Here is a 23,033-nt window from a genome sequence, read left to right as displayed (position 1 = left end):
GCGTGTTTTACATGTTTCAAATTAAATTTAAGTATTAACAGTTATCTATAAAACAGCTAATGTAGACATTTCTCATTTTATTACAATTTATTTTGGGAGTATAGATTAGAGTGACTATTGTATTTGGGCAACTTATACATTTACTTGCCTAAGTATCAAAATACGATATTGTGTTACCAACAATCTGTATACGTAATGTGGTATTCTATACAATGCCTCCAGCGACATATCATGCATCATACATGTCTCTAGTAAACTCAGCCCTCTAAAAACGATAAGAGAGTCGGCATCGTTTCATTGTGATTGGCCTAGAGACAAAAATGTAACTCACGTGTTGGTCTCTTGACCAATCACAAGCTTCTTAATGGAACGATACGTATTTTCGTGTCGTATTTGTTTGTTGAACTGTTATCTTATACTAAAAAAAATAATGATTATAATGTTAGGAACTGAAGAGATTTTTATAAAATAAAAAGTACTATTACAACAGATATACTTTCACAAATAAACCGACTGATATGGCTGTCAATGATCAACTGCCTTGATTTTATGGCAAAAAGTATCACAAATACCGTCACAAAAATATGTTTATCTTAATAAATTATAAGTCAGTACAGTAAAAATTATGGGTATGGTTAATATTTTTTTATTATTTGGCTTCGTGACTCGAGCCCAAATAAAAGAACTGGTTTTTAGTTACTAATATTTAAAACCAGAAATTTGCATTAGTTGTATAACCTAACCCTTATGGACGTAGTTTTATAATATTGTACGTTCACTCAGGGCCTAATCAACCCTCCTTGTCTTTATTTACTTTTAAATTAGCTAATGCGTTTCTAATATTGTGTTATAATTATCAATCGCTAATGTAAAATTAATATTTGACAAAAATATTAACCGTTTTTGTTTCATGTAGTGCTTTATATATGTGTTACAAATATAATAAATTTATCGCCCAAAGTTGTCCACTGGACGTCCACTATCGTTAATAATCATTTTATTTGTTACTAATATTATAATAATTGTGAAAGCTTGTGAAATATTTGGATGTGGGTGAAATTTGACACACGGGTAAACGAGTACTGAATTAACACAAAGGCTACTTTTATCTCGGTATTTCCTTTTGTAGAAAATAAAGGAATTTTTCATCTGATTTCTTATATAGATAGCGCTGGGATCGTACAGTATTTTTGGGAATTTAAGGAATAAAAAGCGGAGTGGGTGCAGTGTAATTATTTTCGCTAAAAATAAGGATATTTTATTGCGAGAAAAGTTGAGTTTTATTTTTAAATGTTAAGTATTAGACATTAACGTAGTATAGTCCATACGTCGGCATTCTAGGATTAATGTCAGCAAGAATTTACCAAAATATAAATACTTTACTGTAAGAAAAGATTGAGTGACCATTTAATTTTAAAATGTTAAGTTAATTAGATATTAAGGTAATATAGACCATACGTCGGCATTCTAGGGTTAATGTCAGCAAGAATTTACCTGCTAACCGAAGACCGTATCGCGTTTAGTCAGTTGTGCGTACACTAATTCTGCCCATGCGGAATATCAGACGATTAATGCAATTTGAAACTAATTATTTATTAGTGTAATCAATTAAAATGCCTTCTCGTATTCGAACTCAACTCTTTATAGTGGCTTGTAGTAAGTATTTTTTAATTTTATATTTTAAATTTATTTCGATGATTACCACAGTTGGAAAATGTGGATATTAATTTATTAGGCCATTCAAAATAGCGTCAGCTTTGCTCCGCGCAAAGTGACCCATATTTTGTGAGAGTGTGAGAGAAAGTAAATAGTGTAATTTTGACTTTTCGGACGACAAAAACTTTTTATCCTTTTTTTTTTATTTTTGTTTTTTTTTGATGACGGATTCCTTGGTCCCCCTCGTGAGCATCTACACTGCAAACTCTTCAAAACATCGGGAAAAGATTAAGTACAAAAAACCGCGAGAAAATCTGAAAACTAATTTTATTTCGATGTCCAACATTCGTGCAAACATAAAAAAACACTATTTTGTGAGATTAAGGATTAATTTAATGTGTTTTGTTCCAGTTAATATAGGACAGTTTATAGACGGATACAGTGTGGGATGGTCGGCACCCATCATCCCAAAGCTACAAGACCCCAATCAGTCCCCGCTCCCCGACACCATTACAGAGTTTGAGGTCTCTATGATAGGATCACTGTTATACATAGGAGCTATAGTAGGTATGTATTTTGACATCTATATATATTATAAAATGAAGTTTCCTTTTCTCTATATCTGTATGCTATCGATTTTCTCAAATCTACTGAACGGATTTTTATGAAATTTGGTATGGAGATAATTCAAAACCCTGGGAAGGTTGCTTTTTATCCCGGGAAAATATATAGTAGGACTTTTATCCCGGAAAACTCCTTCAGGCGGGTGAAACCGCGAGCAAAAGCTAGTCATTATGTAATTATTCAGGAGCCGCAGTAAAGATGCCTTTCTACAGTCGTTAACACTAACGTTATGTAAGGGAATTATATATCGTAGCGATGGAATTCGGATAAAATCTGCCTACCCCAGACCAGCCTCGTGGACTAAGGTTTTTATTAGTAAGGCGCCCCTGCCCAACAGTGGGACAGTATATAATACAAGGCTGATAATATTATTATTTATTATAACACAAATATTTTCCAGGACCATACATACCAAGTTACTTATCAAATATCGTCGGTCGGAAGCCATGTCTCTTTGCTGGCGGATTCTTAAATCTAACATCCCTGATTCTAATAGTAACTACAACAAACATCTCTATGGTCTATGCCATAAGGATCATAAGCGGCTTGGGCATGGGAATGGTAACAGTCAGTAACTTGGTGTACGTTGGAGAAATATCGTAAGTATTCATAATTATTTTAATTTCTAATAAGATTAATTTTAATAATTTCGTGATTTCCCGCAGTAATGATACAACATTAAAATTTTTATTGATCATAATTAGCGGCGATAGCCTATTTGGGACGGTAAAGGAAGGTATGGAGGTTCAAAACTGAAATGCATGCATATTTGACTTTATAAGTTATGTGTGTATTCTTGGTGAATTATCGCTTGCTTTAACGGTAAAAGGAAACATCGTGAGGAAATCCGCTTATCTGAGAAGTTCTCTATAAGAATTTTGAGGGTGGGGGAATCTGCGAACCCCCACGAGGCCATCGTGGTGGAGTTAGACCTAAACCCTCTCAGTAGTAGAGGAGGTCCATGCCCACAAGTGGGACAATATACTTAAAATATTTATATTTTAAAATTAAAATGAAGTGTTTTTAAATATTTCTTACAAAATTAATTTTAGTTACGGTAGGTAAAATTGAGAAAAGAGACCCAAAAAATTTTTATTTAAATAAATATTCGTAATTTCAATAAAACCATTTTACGAATTTTATCGCGGTTTCTTACATTTTATAATTTTCTCCCGACGTTTCGAAGACTTTGCAGCCTTCATGGTCACGCGGGGTACTGAGGAGTTGGTTGTTCGAAAAGCCAAAGTTACAATATCTATCTACATTTTACAATTATAAAAATAATTTCTTATGTTTACACGAATGTTAGACATTAAAAATAAAATATAAAAACCGCGATTAAATCTGAAATAAGGTTTAATTTTAATTATAAAGATTTTTTTGCTCGTGGCAGGCCTTTAACAAAATTACGTTCCGTTCATTGAATATTTATGAAGAATGATAATAAAGACAAAAACATTACAATTTTAAACAACTTCTGAATTACAATTAGATTATAATTACCTAATCAAATTCCATTTTTGAAAAACTTGTTTTGGGTAAATAAAGTTGTATTTAACAATTCATTTGTAATTTAAATTGATACCTATAAATCGAGTGGCATGTATTTTAGTGTAATTACCTACATTTTGAAGGCAGATTCTTTGTTAAGGTAGGGTGACAATGAAACCGGTTGTAATTAAATTCTAGTCTTAATAATATGGCAAGAAATAAATCATTTCATCCCTCGGCGATCATGAGAATTAGTCTGTTGTATATAATAGGATGTAGGATGGTATTTTGCATGTCCATACTTATAAATGCGATGTAATTACTTATGTCTCTGAATTTGGTACGGAGATTGTTCGAGACCCTGAGAAGGACATTGACTGTTTTTTATCCCGAGAAGATATATACAGGAGTGGTTCCTGGAAAAAAATCACGCAAGAGGAACCGCGAGCAAAAGCTAGTACTCTATAAACAGCCTAGGCCGCCTTATTGTTTTTACATGTTTTATTTGGTATCTTAGTTTCATTTAGTTTTATATATTGACAGTTTATTCGAATAACACAAATTATTCTAACAACTGTAAAATTGCTATCACATTGTGAATAAATTTAAAACCTAATGTAAATGTTTTTAACAAAAAATATACAGATAACGTCTTTCCAGTTACAATGTATAGCTTCAAAGAAAACAAATTAAATTTAAACTATAAATAAACCAACTAAAAAAGTTAGAGCCACTCTGTACATATCAATTTTGAACTAAGATTTTATGTTGCTGTCTCACAAAAAAAAAAATAAAAAAAAATAACGTGACCCATGTCGGTCGAATGTCGGACAATGCATCAACTACATACATCCTTAACGCCCGAATGCCAACAAAATGGCGCGCTAATTGTATTTTAGAAGCTAAGTAACTATTCGAAATTCAAAAATTATGGAAAAATATTATGTACTTCTGCAATATGTTTACTTTGTTTAAATTTTTCATAATGAGGATAATATTGTTTCGTTAATTTCATAACGATAATGCCACTCAAATTGTTGATTCTGAGCATCTCTAAAATACACATGATTTAATTCGATACCGTCACTACTAGATAGACAATTTAATAAAAAATATTTTGGTTGTTTAAAATTTTCAAAAAGACATAAGATTATTTTAATATTATGTAAGGATCAGTATTTTTTTTTTATTGCTTTGTATGACGAGACGAGCTTGCCGTTCGCCTGATGATAAGCGATACGACAGCCCATAAACAGTAGAAACACCATCGACACCTTGAATTACGAAGTATGGTTTGATATATCACTGCGCTCGTCATCCTGAGACATGAGATGTTAAGTCTTATTATGTCCAGTGGTTAATTACCAGAAAATAAATAAATAACAACTATTAATAATTTCAGTTCACCAGATATCCGGGGTATTCTTTTAACCTCAACTTCCATAGTGGGTATATTCGGAACTCTGGCGGCCTACACGATCGGGCCATTCGTATCGTACGCCGCGACTGGCTACATTGTCCTAGTTGTAAATATTATCCACGTGATTGGAATACTATTTATTCCGGAATCACCTGTCTATTACGCTATAAAAGGTTTGTAGTCTAATATAACTAATGACTTAAAATTATCAAGTAGTAAGCGCTATATCCCATAGTTGGTTGTAAAATATATTTTATATCCGCCTGGATAGCGACCACAGTCCATAAGGTGTTAAAACCCGGCATAGTGGCCCACGTAAGTGTGCCGCTTCTCGGGATCAGCCTGTGTATATCTGGTTCCTACAGGCCGGCATAATTGTGTTGACGGCCGACTGCTAATCATCACTTGGCAGTCGCCATTCTATTGGACCTACTCCACTTACCATCGGGTGCAGTGTGATTACATTGCCACGCCCGCATAAAAAAATCCGTTAGGCAGAGGTAGAGAAACCAGTAACAACCGCAGACTTTCGCAAACATCTTATAATACTTATACAATTTTCCACTATTAAATGAACATAGCCTAAATTATTTTTACCAGGAGTATTTGATGGCCCATCTCTTTCTAGGTAAGCAAACAGAAGCAAAAGAAACTCTTCGCTACCTCGGCAGATTAGATGACTTGGAGAATGTCTTCGAATCAGTCAGGGGCACGAACCCCAATGAGGGACACACCTGGAGAGCCTGGATTAAGATATTTACCGTCAAAGCTAACCGAAGGTCTTTGTATATCACGCTCTCCCTCTGCACCTTGCAGCAATTGAGTGGAGTGGCTGCTTGCCTCTTCTTCACCACTACTATATTCCAACTAGCTGGATCTTCTATAAGGTAAAATATTTAATATATTTTGTGTTGGATTTGAACATAATTTTAAATACATACATAGATTTTTGATAAATATATTCAGAAGAAAATTGTCAACTACCCTATTGTCATGACGATACAATTATAATATCTTCTAAAGTTTAGATGAGATTACCTACTTTCAGTTGTGATAGTTTCTATTCATTAAACGATAGGAGTCCTCGGGCATAAATCCAGCATCGCGCAATTAATGCAACTTTTCTAATGTAAACCGTCAAAAGTGAATAATTGCCAACAAGTGAATCATGGCTAGGTCCTGTGCTCAGCATCACAATACAGTACAGCACTGTAGTCAATTTCAATAAAAAAAAAATGCCCACTCCTTAGAATAAATGTGTAAATTTTTCTTCCAGGCCAGACCTCGCCACAATCCTTGTGGGTGCGACCAGGCTGATCTCGAGCATGATAGCGCCCACTGTGGTGGAGCGAGCTGGTCGGAGAATATTGCTGCTCGTATCGACTGCCTCTTGCTCCTTAAGTTTGGTAAGTACTGCTTCATATTTTATCGTTCCATTTTTTGTAATAGATTTCAAAGGTAAAATAGTGCATTCCTATGACGCTATACTCTGTTTACACACATAGAGGCTGATATAATGTTGGAATATAATATAATGTTCGTCGATAGATATAGTCAATGATTTAAAGACATTTCAAAATGTATATTATTGTATCGGGAATCATTTCTCACCCCATATTGTTTGTGTTAAAAGTTTTTACATTTTGTAATACAACTGTCGCCTTTACAGAGGTGGGAGTTAATATCTGCTCCACAGTTACTTAAGTAATGTAGATATTATTGAACATTGTATTTAAGAAACTGTATTACTATTCCTGATAAAGTTTTTTTTATTATTTACAGGGAGTCCTTGGCGCCTACTTCTATCTGCGTCGTGTGGAGAGTTCGGTGATTGGAGACATCGGGTGGCTGCCGCTGGTGGCTCTAATCACTTACTTCTTCTCTTATGAATTAGGTGACAACCTCATTTTTTTTATTGCTCTGAGTGTCGAGACGAGCTTGCCGTTCGCCTGATGGTAAGCGGTACCACCGCCCATAAACAGTAGAAACACCATCCAACACCTTAAATTACAAAGTATTGTTTGGTATTTCACTGCGCTCGCCATCCTGAGATGGTAAATCTAATTATGTCCAGTAGTTAAACTGGCTACAAAGTCCTTCAACCCGGAACGCAACAGTGACTACACACCGCTGCTTGGCGGCAGAAATAGACATTGCGGTGGTACCTTCCCAGGCGAACTCTCACATATGAGACCTACCATCAGTTCACCTCTAAATCCTTTTATTTTAATCGTATATTATAATTGAAAATTTAAAATACTTCATGTATAAATACGATACCTGTACAGATCCTCCACTATGCAGTTCTAAGCCAATAACAATTCTATTTCCGCTTGAATTGAAACATAGAATCAATTTGATTTTCGACTGACGAAGCTAACTTCTTTATAGGTTTTGGCACGATGCCCAGCGCGCTCGTCGGCGAAATGTTCGGCGGGAATGCTCGTAGCACCGGCTCAGCTGTTTCCATGACAACGGCTTGGCTAATTGGCTTTGGTATCGCCACCGGCTTTGGTTCGATGGTGAAGAACCTCGGTGGTGACATCACTTTCGGGATTTTCTCTTGCTCCTGTGTTGTTGCGTTTTTGTTTACTTATAAGTTTGTTCCGGAGACTAAAGGAAGGAGTTTGCATGAGATCCAAGAATTATTGAGGAGGTGATATCAAGGGTTTCCGAAACCGTTTATCGGTTGATAAAAGGAATCCCGTCACAATTATTTTCAACATTTATATTCCTTAGTTTTTGAGTCCTTCCTTACAATTTTTTTATAAACTAATACAGTTACAGAGCAACTTAACTGGTACATTGCGTATTGTAAATAATATTAATGGACGCCCAAAATATCTTTTCCCAATCCTCTTTCTTTCAGTACTGCAAAGAACACAATTCTCTAGTGTCTAAAGACATAGTTAATGAATTTTTATCTATTTCACCATCGCCTACTAAGTTGTCTACCTACTGGAAAGAACTTAAAAAATAGACTTATTATTGTTAGCTCGTAGTTTTCAAAGAATTTTATGCAATGCCATAAGTGTAGAAGCAAGATAGTAAAATGATTAAGATGACTGATGCACGAGAACAATATATAAAAGTATTTTGACAATACGTTACTAAATGAAACCACATACTCGCCTTCACGTTTGTTGACATTGTGCAAAAATCATCCATTAATAACTTATTTATCTCCAAAAATCCTAGTTTTATTTTTCTGAGTTTTTGACCATTTTATAGTTTGTTTTAATGCCAATATGGCGTCTGTGTGAGTGATTTTCTGACTGAAAGTATGTTGCCGCGAATCCTCTTTGAGTAGTAGTGCCACTACTAGGGCACGTAAAATTAAAATTACTTTTTAATACTATTTATTTTGTTCAAAACTTACACTTTTTATTTTACATCTACGGCTCAAATAACTTATTGTAAAGTGTTATTTCTAAGTAGATAAGTATGTTGTTTCATTTAGTAACGTGATGTCAAAATGACCCTGTACATATATGATTGACCGAAATTGCGATGATATTGTGTACCTAGGTTTAAAAATGTATAAAATAAAATAAACTGACACGCCTTTTCATTTTAATACAAGTTGGATTTTCCGCAGAATCATAGGCGGGATATAAGTACGAAGTACGAACTAAGCTTTAAAAATAATAAAACTTGTCGGATCGTAAGGGTAGACGCGAACTAATCATCTAAACAGCCGAATATTCAAGATTCAAAATGACAAACTCTGTAGAATTACCCATGATGGCCTAGTACGGATTGGCATACTTCACATGCCCTAAAAAGTCTTATTTAAGATAGAGAAAAAGATAATTCTAAAAGAATACACACTTACCTATAAGAAAACTCAGAAGTGTTTTCCCTTGGGTTTGAACCTGCGGAAATTGGTCTTGGCAATCTGTCCAATTCCATCTAGGCTACCGCCGATTATATAAATATTATGCGTATATATGTTATGTAAAGTATAAAACGAATCTTCAGGAAAATGGAACATCCTATAATCTATATAGAATAACATAAATTTTCAAATTCACATTTTACATTGCTTTGTGCATTTTGAGAAAATGTGTGAAATTGAAAACAGAGGGAAATTTAAATAATATTATATTCTTATAAATATTACAATGAAAATAATGGTTGATTACGAGGACCTAAATGTTACACATAGCTAAAATGTTAACACTTTAATGGCGATTTTTGCCGGCCGGTAAGTGTGCGCCAACACTAAAAGATATCACATACATATAGGTAAGTAACGACGCCTACCCATTGAACTCAATACCGAGGTAAAATAAAAGAGTATTATAATTGTCTGCAAAACCAATCTTTTCCACAACGTTCGTTTATTTCGTGCTGGGAGTACAAAATAAAATACTACAAAAGGGTTTTAATTTTTAACAGCATTGTTACTAGTATCATAATGTTAATAAACTATATAGCAAACCAATATAGATTTAACCTTGTAATAAAAAAGGCAAATGATAATAAACATTATGCATTGTTACATAGTAGACGAGATTTAACATGCGCGTGATTTTTTCCAGAGTAAAAATATCACAGTGACAATTTATTTTTACAAGATCAAATACCTAAACTACCTATGCTATATTATGGGCATTACATTGAATTATCCAGATCTAAAAAAAACACGTCGATCTTACAATCAATCAGTCTAACGTCGTCCCTTTCTGAGCGTAGGCCTCTAAGTGAGTGACAACCATCGAAGTCTCGGACAGCACGAATCCATCCGCTGTCAGTTAAGTAAATTTATAAAATTCAGATCTCAGCATAAAATCTAAAGTATATACTCTAAAAAGGTCTTTTGCCTTCCAATGAAAATCTCGTCAAGATCTGTTCAGCTGTTTTTGAAATTAGCAAACAAACCAACAGAAACATAATTTAAAAGAAGCGTTTAAGATTTTGTAATACGTTAATGAATGCAGTAGCTCTTATGTAAACTTCTTATTTCTAAATTACAAACACTTCAGTCCTATTTATTCGTAAATAATTCGTGAAGAATAACTTAAAGAATCTTGATTATTAAATGCGTAAGTATTTACCTAATTATGATTTTTATTGCTCAAACCTTTCTTGATGTTAGTAGTAAACCATCTGTATTTTATTTGATTGTTATCGGATTATGGCGATTTTCTAAACATTTATTTTTTCATTTCTGCTTTTAGACTAGTTGGAACTGTGATTTCAATTGTATTGTTAATAAAGCTGACTTAAGTTTTAAACGTGATATGTAATTTGAGTTACACGTACCCATATACTTTGATTCCATTTTTGCAACTTTCAGTACTTCGTGTGCAATGCTTCCTTTATTAAATTTTAAATATCTTTTAAATCAATCCTTTTTTTTAAATATTGCAAAGTGATTTCACCGAAGAGATTTCACCTCACCTAATGGTAAGTGGAGTGGCGACAAGACAGAGTATTGACTTTTGATATTATAATTATCCCTCGTTAGTCGATAAAATTATGCCGGCCTCTTCCATCCCACGATGTGATAAGTGATGAGCCAGCGCCATATCCTGGACTAATTCCAGACTTCGGGCTGCAGATATTAAGCAGGAAAACCCAATAATACTATGCCCAAACTGGGATTCCCACCTACGACCTTAGGACGGTGTCTTTCCGCGCACATAATACCACTACGCCACTAAGGCAATCTGCAAGAATCAATATGTTTTAAAGCTAAATGGAACAGAAAAGATAAAATTCTGAATAGCATTGGAAAATCATTTAAAGGGTGCGAGGACATCTAGTTGGGTAATCTAGTGGTTAATGCAATGATTCAGTATTTTGTAAACCATCCTATAGGCAGTTTTGAAACGGCACGAAAGAGAGGCTTGACCAGGGTGTAATCATACATAATGACAGATTAGATTTTACCTTTCATATAATCCAGGAGTTCCTAAACTATTTTTTCTCATAGACTTTCAAAATTTTGCTGGTTTCGGTGGACCCCTGCAGCTAATTTTTAACCATATTCCCTAAAATATGCAAGTTTTTACATGTAACAGTCGCTAAGCTTCCTAAAATATTATCTGCCTACATTGATAGGTGAAGTCCAGTCAACATTTTAGTTCTTGACTGACAAAACAATAAAAAATCACGTGGACCTTTGCTTACTTAATAATTCTTAGGAAAAATAAAAGTTCATCAGCATTTTGAGTTTAAAGAAAATATTAGTCTTCTTTCCTAGATCACGTTTTCAATGATATTCGAGATGAACTTGATCGTCCAAAAGCGAAGTCTAAAAATGCTTAAACGGTAATTTGCTAAAGGCGATCGAAATGTAACATTCAAATTCTGTGAATAAAGTCAGTAATGGAGACTGTTGCGGAACGGAAAGGAAATTAGGATTACGTGAGCAAATGGGAAGCGTTCCGACGAGCGTTTCTGCACCATTGCCGACTTATGCACCATTCAATTTGCTATACACTTGAATATACCGATTCTTATTTGAAAAGGAATGCACATGATCATCTTTGGTGTTAGTTTTCTGCTGACTAGTATTTTTTTATACGGGAAATGTTATCTCTCTGCACCTGATGATTAGTGGAGCAAGGTCCAATAGAATTTTGACTGACGAGAAGTGATTACCCCGCGGCAGTCGACACAATTATGCTGGCTAGTTGGAAACGAATTTACACAGGTTGATCCTGGAACGCGACACACTTACGTGAGCCACTCTGATGAGTTCTACTATCTTGTGTACGGTGGTCGCTATCCGGGCGGACATAAAATATATCCTACCACTAACAAATTTAGTATTCTGTTCAGTTTTCATATTGTTGCCTGGGTATTGTGTCATTTGCAATCATGTTCTTACAACACACACACACCATCACGCATTTATCCCCGAAGGGGTATGCAGAGGTGCAACCAGGGCACCCACTTTTCGACGAGTGTGTTCCGTCCCATAATGTGATAGGGGGCGAACCTATCGCCATATCGGCCACAAATTCCATACTCCGGGCTGATATAGAGCAGAAAAACCCAAATATCGGTTTGCCCGACCCGGGATTCCAACCTCAGAGCGCTGCCGTACCGCGCATGCAGTACAACTACGCCACCGAGGCAATTATGTACTTTCTTTACTCAATCCTATTTATTTGAGAAATAATTGGACTTTCTGAGAAATAACAATAATTTCAGCATATCCGGGAATATTTTACTCATTTAAAAATACTAGCTTACCGTCCCGATTTATTTAGTAAGGCGACACTTCGTAAACCTAGCGCCATCTATTGAAGCAATGAGAAATTACTTAGTATTACACGTAAGTGCATCGTGAACATAGAAATTATAGAGAATTCTGTGCTACTAATAATATGATAATGTCGATAATTAAGTCATAGAGAACTCTGTACTACTAATAATGTGATAATGTCAATAATTATAGCAAACGTAGAAACTCAGGTTATAAACCTCAGGTAGAGACAACTCTCATTAAACTCTACATAAATATCTATGGTACTCTGAACATAGATCCTGAGCCTATGATCGTAGTATCTCTATGTTATCTATGGCATAGACTGCTCTAAATAGTGAACGAACTTCACGTTTGTTTGTATTATTATATGACCTTACCACTGAGTTCATATTTGATCACAGAAGTTACTGTTTTGAGTGTATTACATTTGTGTGTGTTATAATTATTCAAGATTATGCAGAATTTGTGTTTTTAATTTGTGGTTTCGGCAAAGGTTTACTATATTATGAAGTAACGAAAAATATGTGAAAAAATAACCTCACTATAAATCAAATTATTAAATCTGTATTGGCATGAAAGGAGGCAATAAATAAGATAAAGGCTGCCGATATGGACGTCTCGCCTTAGATTCCAGGGTACTTTTGATTTCATCACTTAGATACGATGTACATTAACGAATCTTCAATGTTTTTAAAAATAAACAAAGACGATAAACAATATAGTTAGTAAATAAATAAAAAATATATAAATAATTTTTATGTAAGTTTTATAGAAATTATGTTGTTACAAATATAAGAACTAGCTTGACCCTTCCGAAGTATCGATCACTATACATTGGAGAGATCAATTTAAAATGGATTTATAACCATTGACTCGTTCTCATTGACAATATAGATAATATTGTGACTTAATGACAGTCTTTATTATTATGGAAATAAAGATGATTTTTGATTAATGAATAAAATTTTCAGCTCAGTATCTTATCTATATGATACGTAGATTAATATTGAGGAGATAGGGCTAGAAGTACGAATATAACATTAGCGTTTCAATTTAACATTATAACATCACCGCAGTGTGCGGAAACACTTTCAACTTGTTATAAGTGGAAGCAACTGTCAACTAAGAACTGTTGATTAGTTTAGCGATTTATTCAGGCACTATAACTTCATTAAAGCAAAATATTGTCAATTAACGACATCATTCAAACTTACAATTTTAAGGCATTTTCTCGGTTTGAGCTCCACTCCACTCGCCCTCAGCATGGTCACTTAAGGGCTCGCAATGCCTAAAGCACTCACCCGCAAGACCAGTGTGTTTATATAAGCCGGTCCTGCCACGCTAACAAACGTAAGTCAAAACCAAAAAAAGGTTTGAGCTCAATCCATTCAACCCAAACCTCCTACACATTATGATAAGATATAGTACAGATACCGCTTAAATGTGCATATAACACTTTAGATGCTTTTAACATTGGATAACATTTCTAAAATAAACAAAACAATATTAAACGTAATTATTTAACCCATGTTACTTTCTACTCTATTTTAGAAACATTAAAGTGAGTGTTACCGAAATATATAAATGAACTCTATTATTTTTTCGTGGATTGATTGTTTACAATGTGTTAAGTGTCATTTATGACTCCAAAAATGAAGGTATATTGGAAGAAGCAGCTACCCGTTGTGGCCTGCAGTAAGTATTATTTATTAAATGTTTTTTCTTGGTACTACATATGGTTAGAATGGAACGTACGTTGTGCGTGAAATAGCGTGTAATGAGCGAGCGGGAAGGAAGAGATTTGAATATTTAAATTTCGAAAGAAAAATGAATGAATGTCACTTTTTTTATCATATTGTGGGTAGTCGCGAGACTTTCGGTAGAATTTAAAGACCTAGCTAAAGTAATAGATGTAAAATATAAAGGTAGCATACAAAGATATTTCTTCTTATTTTCAAAACCGACATGTATGGTCACATACCGTCTGATCTTTGCGTCATTTTAAGAAGATTTAGGCTAATAATCGCTGTAGGCTGATTACGAATTACTTCTTCGTACTATGTACAGCCTTTGGAGGTTCACTGCTGAACATAGGCCTCCAGGATTTCCAGACGAATCTGTTAGATGCGGATTGTATTCAACTAATTCCCGCTGTCCTTATCTCATTTCAAAGTGAAAGCAGTGGTGCTGTTGTAGCAATAATTTAGGGGTCATGAGGGAAGATAATAAGGCGTATCTATCATAAAATATAGTAACAGAGCGATAGTCTATAATCTATAATACAATTATACCATAGATATATGTTATACTTAGACTTTGAGCGTCTTATATAACTGGCGAACATTATATGGATACTTCCGGCGCCATTCACTCACTTAATGTTCATCCAGCTTTACTTACGACTAGTTACATATTTGTGGCGCCTCGTACGACTAATATGTACTTTTGGAGATTTATATAAAGACTTCTACCGTATTATGAACTTCATAATATCTACGGTTGAAATGCTAATTGACTTAAGCGCCATTTTTTTGCGACACCTAGTTTCATACATGTTTAATAATAATAATAATATCAACCCTGTATTATATACTTGCCTACTGCTGAGCACGGGCCTCCTCTACTACTGAGAGGGATTAGGCCTTAGTCCACCACGCTGGCCTAGTGCGGATTGGTAGGCTTCACACGCCTTCGAAATTCCTATAGAGAGCTTCTCAGATGTGCAGGTTTCCTCAAGATGTTTTCCTTCACCGTTAAAGTGAACGATAAATTCACAAAGAATACACACATGATTTTAGAAAAGTCAGAGGTGTGTGCCCTTGGGATTTGAACCTGCAGACATTGGTCTTGGCAGTCCGTTCCACACCCATCTAGGCTGTCGCCGCTTGTTTAATATCAGCTATTTTTTCTATGTTTTTTTAAACAAGTAAAATTTTTCGAAAAATAATTCGCTTAATTCTATTAGCCTTTGAAACATCGACATACTTTACTTCCTTCTAACTACTTTATATTTATCACCATATAAAGGTACTTACCGCGTCTTATAAACGCAAAGTCGCGTTTACGGTTAGTTAATATTTTTCTTACACTAAACATTTCAGTATACATCGGACAGATGCTGGTAGGTTATGGTCTGGGGTGGACAGCGCCTGTGGTCCTTAAGATATTAGCAGGAAAGAGTTCCATACGTGACCTGTACATTACAGAAGATGAAACGTCGTGGATCGGCTCCGCGCTGTACCTCGGCACGATAGCTAGTAAGTATTTATATTTGGCCATTTCTATTGTAATGTCTACTTGTGGTAGGTCTCTCATATGTGAGAGTCCGCCGGGGTAGGTACGACCGCTATGTCCATTTCTGCCGCCAAGCAGCAGTGTGTAGTCACTGTTGTGTTCCGGTTTGAAGCAAATTTTAGCCAGTGTTACTACTGGACATAATAAGACTTACCATCTCATATCTCAAGATGACGAGCCCCGTGGACAATACTTCGTATTAGGTGTTGGATGGTGTATCTATTGTTTATGGGTGGTCGTATCGCTTACCACCAGGCGAACGGCAAGCTCGTTTCGTCATTCAAGCAACAATAAAAAAAAGATATGTATTATTCCACTGACTGCCTTGGTGGCATAGTAGTATTACATGCGCGGTTCGACAGCGCTCTGAGGTCCTGAAATCGATTCCCGTGTTGGGCAAAGTGATATTTGGGTTTTTCTGTTTAGTATCAGCCCAGAATCTGGAATTTGTGCCCGATATGGCAATAGGCTCGCCCCCTATCACATCATGGAACACACTTGACGAAAAGTGGGTGCCCTGATTACGCCTCTACATGCTCCTTTGGAGATAAATGCGTGATGTTGTGTGTATTATTACACTACTATTTTTATAGATTCACGGCACAGTGACACCACTGCATCTGATGATAAGTAACGTGTGGTCCAATAGAATGTCGACTGACGAGAGATGATTACCCCTCGGCAGTCGACACAATTATGCCGGCCTGATGGAACCGGATATACACAGAATGATCTCGGAACGCGACACACTTACATGGACCATTAAGGCGGGTTTTAACTTGTGTACGGTGGTCGTAATCCGGGCGGATATAAAATATATCCTACCACCAGTAAATCTATACTATTATATAAAGCTGAAGAGTTTGTTTGTTTGTTTGAACGCGCTAATCTCAGGAACTACCGGTCCAAACTGAAAAAATATTTTTGCGTTGGATAGCCCTTTGTTCGTGGAGTGCTATAGGCTATATATCATCACGCTATACCCAAAAGGAGCGGAGCAGTAATGGCTAATCTCAGGAACTACCGGTCCAATCTGAAAAAATCTTTTTGCGTTGGATAGCCCTTTGTTCGTGGAGTGCTATATGCTATATATCATCACGCTATACCCCATAGGAGCGGAGCAGTAATGGCTAATCTCAGGAACTACCGATTCGAACTGAAAAAATATTTTTGCGTTGGATAGCCCTTTGTTCGTGGAATGCTATAGGCTATATATCATCACGCTATATCCAATAGGAGCGGAGCAGTAATGGCTAATCTCAGGAACTACCGATTCGAACTGAAAAATTATTTTTGTGTTGAATAGTCCTTTGTTTGTGGAGTGCTCAAAGTTATATATCATCACGCTATGACCAATAGGACCGGAGCAGTAATGGCTAATCTCAGGAACTACCGGTTTGCACTGAAAAAATCTTTTTGTGTTGGATAGCCCTTTGTTCCTGGAGTGCTATAGGCTATATATCATCACGCTATGACCAATAGGAGCGGAGCAGTTATGAAACATGTTGCAAAAACGGGGAAAATTATTAGTTTTGAGAGCTTCCGTTGCCTGCGCTGCGTAAACGGTTAAAGTTATGCAACAATGATGTATGACGGGATTGTTCCACTTAAAAAGTTCTAAAAAATATATTATACAACAAAGTCCCCCGTTGCATCTGTCTGGCTGAACGTGTTAAACTCTAAAACTACCCAACGTATTAAGATGAAATTTGGTATGGAGACAATTTGAGACCCTGGGAAGAACATAGTCTCCCGGGAAACTACTACTTTTATAACGGAAAACTTTATAACGCGGGCGGAGCCGCGGGAAAAAGCTAGTTAATTTATAAGCATATTTAGTTATTATGTTAAAAAACTCTAAGCAATTTTATATACCTGATTGTGTACCCAATTATAACAGGTTTTGTTTTTAATGAATAAATAAATATTCAGATAATAACGGATATACCCTCATAGACGGAATTGGGCTTCCCAACTTAAATAACATTTCATTACAGGTCCATACATTACAACATATGTGTCAGACACGAGTGGCCGAAAGCCTTGTCTGGTCTTAGGCGGTGTTGTCACACTCATTTCGTTTTGTTTGCTGGCATACGCCTACAACTTCGCCGTTATGATTTTTGGAAGGATATTATGCGGGCTTGGAACTGGCATCATTTTTGTTGTCAACTTTCTTTACATTGCTGAAATTACGTAAGTACAATACAAAAATTGTATCATGTTCACTTTCGGTAATATCCAATAAAAGCGATTAATGTTTTATCACATATGGCGGCCGATATGGCTATAGGCACGGCCCCTATCACATCATGGGACGGAACACACTTGATGAAAAGTGGGTGCACTGGTTGCGCCTCTGCATACCCCTTCAGGGCTAAATGCGTGATGTGTGTGTTTGTTTTATCACATGATGCTTTATTATTTTAATTATTAACTAGAATTGTTTATAGTAAGGTCTATTATAGTATAATTTATTTTAACTCTACTAAACAGAAGGTGTTGCTAGCGGGTCCACCCGCGTAAAAAGCCTTTCCAACCACAAGTCTCTACATCACTTTACTGATTTATAGCGCCATCTATACGACGGCAGGGAAATCTATTTAAAAAAATTAGACCAAATATTTTTACGTAAATGGAGCAAATTACCGTCATAAAAAGTAGCCTATATATTAATCCAGAAGATGGTCTATGTGTGTGCTAGATTTCATCCAAATCTGTCGAGACATTTCTGAGTTTACTTTTAACTACTTAACAATCAATCATATTTTATCTTTCTCATTTATAATATTAGTACGGTAAAATAAATAAGATAAGGTATCGGTAGCCTATACACTAGCCCCCTTATTCATAGACGTTTTTTATCGAACGATCGAGTAAGGCTGTGGTAACAAGTCTGTTTCTCAGTGCTGACGGCATGGCAGTCTTCGCAGTGCGTAGACGTAGGGTCGTTGTGATTGGCTAATATTGAAATACAACAATAATAACCAATCACAACGGCCCTATGTCTATTTCTCAGTGCCATTGGGCACTGAGAAACAGGCTTGTTATCACAGCTTTACTCCGTCCTTAGATAAAAAACGTTTATGAATAAGGGGGTTAAACTTTAACTATATTGGTCTCTGCCAACCGTACCTGGAAAATGTATTCTAAAGCTATGAAAATAAAATATAAACCTACTCAAATACAGCACGGCTTTTTATCAGTAATTGAGAGGAAGAAATTGATAGATGATTTTTCCAATTCTAGATCAACGGAAATGAGAGGGATATCGCTAACAGTTACAGGAATTTTCGGCACTGTAGGAACGTTCATAGTTTACAGCATTGGCCCGTTAGTATCGTATGTAGTTGTGTGTTACATTGGAGTAGGAATCGCTGCTGTTTACATCATTGGTATGAATTTTATACCAGAGACTCCTGTATATCAAGTTTTAAGAGGTAGGTCATTAAACGAATATTCTATGGATATAACTATTGTAAGGTCAGGGCACCCTATTCCAATTACGGGGGCTATTTGCCTTTTAAATTTGTCTGTCAGGTTCAAATTCTAAGGGCACACACCTCTGACTTTTCTAAAATTATGTGTCTATTTTTTTGTGAATTATCGCCTGCTTAAAGATGAAAAGAAAATATCGTGAGGAAACCCGCATACCTGTGAAGTTCTCTATAAGAATTTGAGGATGTGTGAATCTACTAATCTGCACTAGGCTAGCATGATGGACTAAGACCTAAACCTTATCTGTAGTAGAAGAGCCCTGGGCCCAGCAGTGGGATAATATATAATACAGCACTGGTATTATTATTATTCTATATCCATCTGACTAACTAAACCTCCTCTTTTTTTTTTTTTTTTTTTTTTTTTATTTTCTTCTCTTCTCTTCTAGGAAAAGAAAACGAAGCCAAACAAACTCTACTTGAACTAGGAAGGGAAGATGAAGTTGATGATATACTATTAACTAAATTAAACGTCCTCTGGCTCTGGCCAGTGGGTAATGAATGGATGGAAATATTCACCAACAAAACTAACAGAAAAGCATTGTTCATAACCCTTTCTCTATACATTTTGCAGCAGATGAGTGGAGTGATTTCCATGATATTCTTTTGTACACTTATTTTTGGTTATAACAGAAATATTATGGTTGGGTCCTATGTAGCAGCTGTAGTATTGGGCATCACTCAGATTGTAGGAAGCAGTATCACACCGTTCTTCTATGAGAGATATGGAAGGAGGTCTTTGCTTCTGTGGTCTACTGGATCTTGTTCTGTGTGTATGGTGAGTTATCTAAGAATTATATAAAGCTTGTAATTATCTCTGTATCATCAAAAAGTGATAACTGAACTGCCTTAGTGGTGTATTAAGGTACGACTGCAGTGCTATCTCGGGTTCGATCCCTGGGTCGGGCTTAGTGTTATTTTTTTCTACTCAGGCTCGCCCCCTATAAAAGTGTAACAGTTGCGCTTCTGTCTACCCCTCCGGGGATGAAAGGCTTACGAGTGTGCAGCCTATAAATACCAGTGCAGCACCTAAAATAAATTATACATAGTCAAGGTGTCTTATTCTATTCCGTTTAATGGGGCAAATCCGTGTTTTTGCAATGACGGTCGTTTTAATTAAAGGACAGCCTTGAAAACCGTATCGGTAAATAGGGTATATTTGGAGTTTTTTACCTATACAGCTATCAAAGCTGTCCTTCAGTTAGACCACCCGTAATTGCAAAAAGACAGATATGTTCCAGTAGACGGAATAGAGCCCCTAACTATATATAAGACTAGCTTTTGCCCGCGGCTCCGCCCGCGTTATAAAGTTTTTCAGGCTAAAGTTTTCCGTTATAAAAGTAGTAGTTTCCCGGGAGCCTATGTTCTTCCCAGGGTCTCAAACTATCTCCATATCAAATTTCATCTTAATACGTTGGGTAGTTTTTGAGTTTAACACGTTCAGCCAGACAGATGCAGCGGGGGACTTTGTTTTATAATATATTTTTTAGAACTTTTTAAGAGGAACAATCCCGTCATACATCATTGTTGCATAACTTTAACCGTTTACGCAGCGCAGGCAACGGAAGCTCTCAAAACTAATAATTTTCTCCGTTTTTGCAACATGTTTCATTACTGCTCCGCTCCTATTGGTCATAGCGTGATGATATATAGCCTATAGCACTCCAGGAACAAAGGGCTATCCAACGCAAAAGATTTTTTCAGTTTGGACCGGTAGTTCCTGAGATTAGCCATTACTGCTCCGCTCCTATTGGGTATAGCGTGATGATATATAGCCTATAGTACTCCAGGAATAAAGGGGTATTCAACGCAAAAAGAATTTTTCAGTTTGGACCGGTAGTTCCTGAGATTAGCCATTACTGCTCCGCTCCTATTGGGTGTAGCGTGATGATATATAGCCTATAGCACTCCACGAACAAAGAGCTATCCAACGCAAAAAGAATTTTTCAGTTTGGACCGGTATTTCCTGAGATGAGCCATTACTGCTCCGCTCCTATTGGGTATAGCGTGATGATATATAGCCTATAGCACTCCACGAACAAAGGGCTATCCAACGCAAAAAGAATTTTTCAGTTTGGACCGGTATTTCCTAAGATGAGCCATTACTGCTCCGCTCCTATTGGGTATAGCGTGATGATATATAGCCTATAGCACTCCACGAACAAAGGGCTATCCAACGCAAAAAGAATTTTTCGATTTGGACCGGTAGTTCCTGAGATTAGCGCGTTCAAACAAACAAACAAACAAACAAACAAACAAACAAACAAACTCTTCAGCTTTATATAATAGTATAGATAATTAGGAATGCCGACACTGGTTAATGTTCTGCTCGTTAAAAATATATTGATGCTATCAGTAATTCTTTTGACTTCATGATCGTCCCAGTAGTTAGCTAAAAAAGACCAAAGACGTTTTACAATGACATCTATTTCAAATCATGGGAACTATAACACTTTTAATATTCAAGTTTAGCCAATAGATGGCGCAATAAAGATTGTATATTCTGACGTGTACTTATTATTTTTCAGGCTCTTGTGGGCTTATATTTTTTCTTAAAAGATACGGCGAAACCTATAGTGGACTACCTGGGATGGCTGCCCCTGGTTGTATTAATCATTTTCTTCTTGTCTTATGATTTTGGTAAAAATAAAAATTTATACGCAATTTATAAAAGGACAATTATATATTTAAACTAATTATAAATTTTTACTAGTATCCAGTTTAATTGACATATCTATGGACAATGTTTTAAATAAGATACTAAGTAATATTTTGAAACTAAATTTCCCTTCCCCGAATTTTGTATAGATATTAAGAATTTACTATACCTATATATTACTAGCATGCCTATATGATTGTGATATTGCGTTAGTACATGAAACTATTAACTTGTCTTCTTAAAACAGCATTTTACCATTAGATATTCTTACCGTAGATATAAAAAAAAAAGTGTAAGTTTCGAACGAAATAAATATTAACAAAAATAAATTTAATTTTACATGCCCCAAAGCGACTATCATTACGCGAAGAGAAATTGTCAGAGCGGCAAAATCACACGTATAGTCAGAAATAGGCTTACACTCGCACCATAATCTCACTAAACTACAAAATAAACAATATATCAGATAACAAAAACCGAAACATTTATTATTCATTTATTTTTGGCACAATCTTAGTAAAAGTCAAAACGCATATGTCATTTAGTAACGCAATGTAAAAATGACCCCGTATATAACTACATCGTGACCCAACCAAAATATACCTAAATATAAAACTCTTTTCATCAGGTTTTGGTATCGTTCCCGCCGTATTACTTGGAGAAATGTTTCCTCCCAACCTGAGGGGTATAGGATCTGCCATCACCATCACCAGCTCTTGGCTCGTCGGCTTCGGAGTCACCTCGACCTTCGCCTACATGCTAATGTGGCTCAGGACCGACACTGTCTTCTGGATTTACACTGCATCTTGCGCTGCGGCTTTCTTCTTCACTGCGAAATTCGTTCCAGAGACAAAGGGGAAGACTTTCATGGAGATCCAAGAACTATTAAGTATATGATGACGTATATTAATGGTAGTAAAATGGAATGAATAAAAATCCGTGTCAATAGGAATACACAGATGGATCTACGAAATTATGAAAAAAAAATACGCATCACGCCTTATCTTAGCAGTGAAGTACAAAATACCCTGTACAAAGTATCTGGAATACAAAATACAAAATACTTTTAAATTAAGTATTTCAAATACCAGATACAAAATACTTTCGAGAAAGGTATTTGAAATACTAGATACAAAATAGGTATCTTATAAATACTTTTAAAAATAC

General features: G+C 35.8%; 2 protein-coding genes across 5 annotated transcripts; both read left to right on the top strand.

Annotated features, from left to right (window-relative positions):
* Window positions 1-998: 998 nt before the first annotated feature.
* Window positions 999-8,744, top strand: LOC115444251 (facilitated trehalose transporter Tret1). Of its 2 annotated transcripts, none has more exons than XM_037440095.1 (8): window positions 999-1,071; window positions 2,068-2,223; window positions 2,681-2,879; window positions 5,174-5,364; window positions 5,820-6,078; window positions 6,468-6,597; window positions 6,974-7,085; window positions 7,583-8,744. In XM_037440095.1, the coding sequence occupies exons 2-8, from the start codon at window positions 2,187-2,189 to the stop codon at window positions 7,849-7,851; spliced, it is 1,197 nt and encodes a 398-aa protein (XP_037295992.1). In that variant the 5' UTR covers window positions 999-1,071; window positions 2,068-2,186; the 3' UTR covers window positions 7,852-8,744. The 2 variants fall into 2 exon arrangements, with proteins under 2 accessions (XP_037295992.1, XP_030025814.2); XM_030169954.2 differs by lacking the exon at window positions 999-1,071 and adding an exon at window positions 1,133-1,656.
* Window positions 8,745-12,746: 4,002 nt separating this feature from the next.
* LOC115444248 (facilitated trehalose transporter Tret1) lies at window positions 12,747-22,970 on the top strand. 3 transcript variants are annotated; one of them, XM_030169947.2, is made up of 9 exons: window positions 12,747-13,051; window positions 13,640-13,766; window positions 13,968-14,111; window positions 15,518-15,673; window positions 17,708-17,906; window positions 18,960-19,150; window positions 19,597-19,985; window positions 21,736-21,847; window positions 22,495-22,970. In XM_030169947.2, the coding sequence occupies exons 3-9, from the start codon at window positions 14,057-14,059 to the stop codon at window positions 22,761-22,763; spliced, it is 1,371 nt and encodes a 456-aa protein (XP_030025807.1). In that variant the 5' UTR covers window positions 12,747-13,051; window positions 13,640-13,766; window positions 13,968-14,056; the 3' UTR covers window positions 22,764-22,970. The 3 variants fall into 3 exon arrangements, with proteins under 3 accessions (XP_030025807.1, XP_030025809.1, XP_030025808.1); XM_030169949.2 differs by lacking the exon at window positions 13,640-13,766 and having other exon boundaries at window positions 12,747-12,909; XM_030169948.2 differs by lacking the exon at window positions 13,640-13,766.
* The last annotated feature ends 63 nt before the right edge of the window (window positions 22,971-23,033 follow it).

Source organism: Manduca sexta, chromosome 18 (genome assembly GCF_014839805.1).
Source record: "Manduca sexta isolate Smith_Timp_Sample1 chromosome 18, JHU_Msex_v1.0, whole genome shotgun sequence".
NCBI lineage: Eukaryota > Metazoa > Arthropoda > Insecta > Lepidoptera > Sphingidae > Manduca > Manduca sexta.
Note: the sequence above shows the minus strand (reverse complement) of the source record. Positions and strands in the feature narration are given on the sequence as shown.

What these genes read in the sequence shown, in the direction of transcription:
- LOC115444248 (XM_030169949.2), top strand. Translation starts at nt 14,057, where the DNA reads ATGACTCCAAAAATGAAGGTATATTGGAAGAAGCAGCTACCCGTTGTG. An exon ending in GTACCTCGGCACGATAGCTA is followed by an intron (nt 15,674 to 17,707) that starts GTAAGTATTTAT and finishes ATTTCATTACAG; the next exon opens with GTCCATACATTACAACATAT. An exon ending in CTTTACATTGCTGAAATTAC is followed by an intron (nt 17,907 to 18,959) that starts GTAAGTACAATA and finishes TTCCAATTCTAG; the next exon opens with ATCAACGGAAATGAGAGGGA.
- LOC115444251 (XM_030169954.2), top strand. Translation starts at nt 1,614, where the DNA reads ATGCCTTCTCGTATTCGAACTCAACTCTTTATAGTGGCTTGTA. An exon ending in TGTCTATTACGCTATAAAAG is followed by an intron (nt 5,365 to 5,819) that starts GTTTGTAGTCTA and finishes ATCTCTTTCTAG; the next exon opens with GTAAGCAAACAGAAGCAAAA. An exon ending in CTAGCTGGATCTTCTATAAG is followed by an intron (nt 6,079 to 6,467) that starts GTAAAATATTTA and finishes TTTTTCTTCCAG; the next exon opens with GCCAGACCTCGCCACAATCC.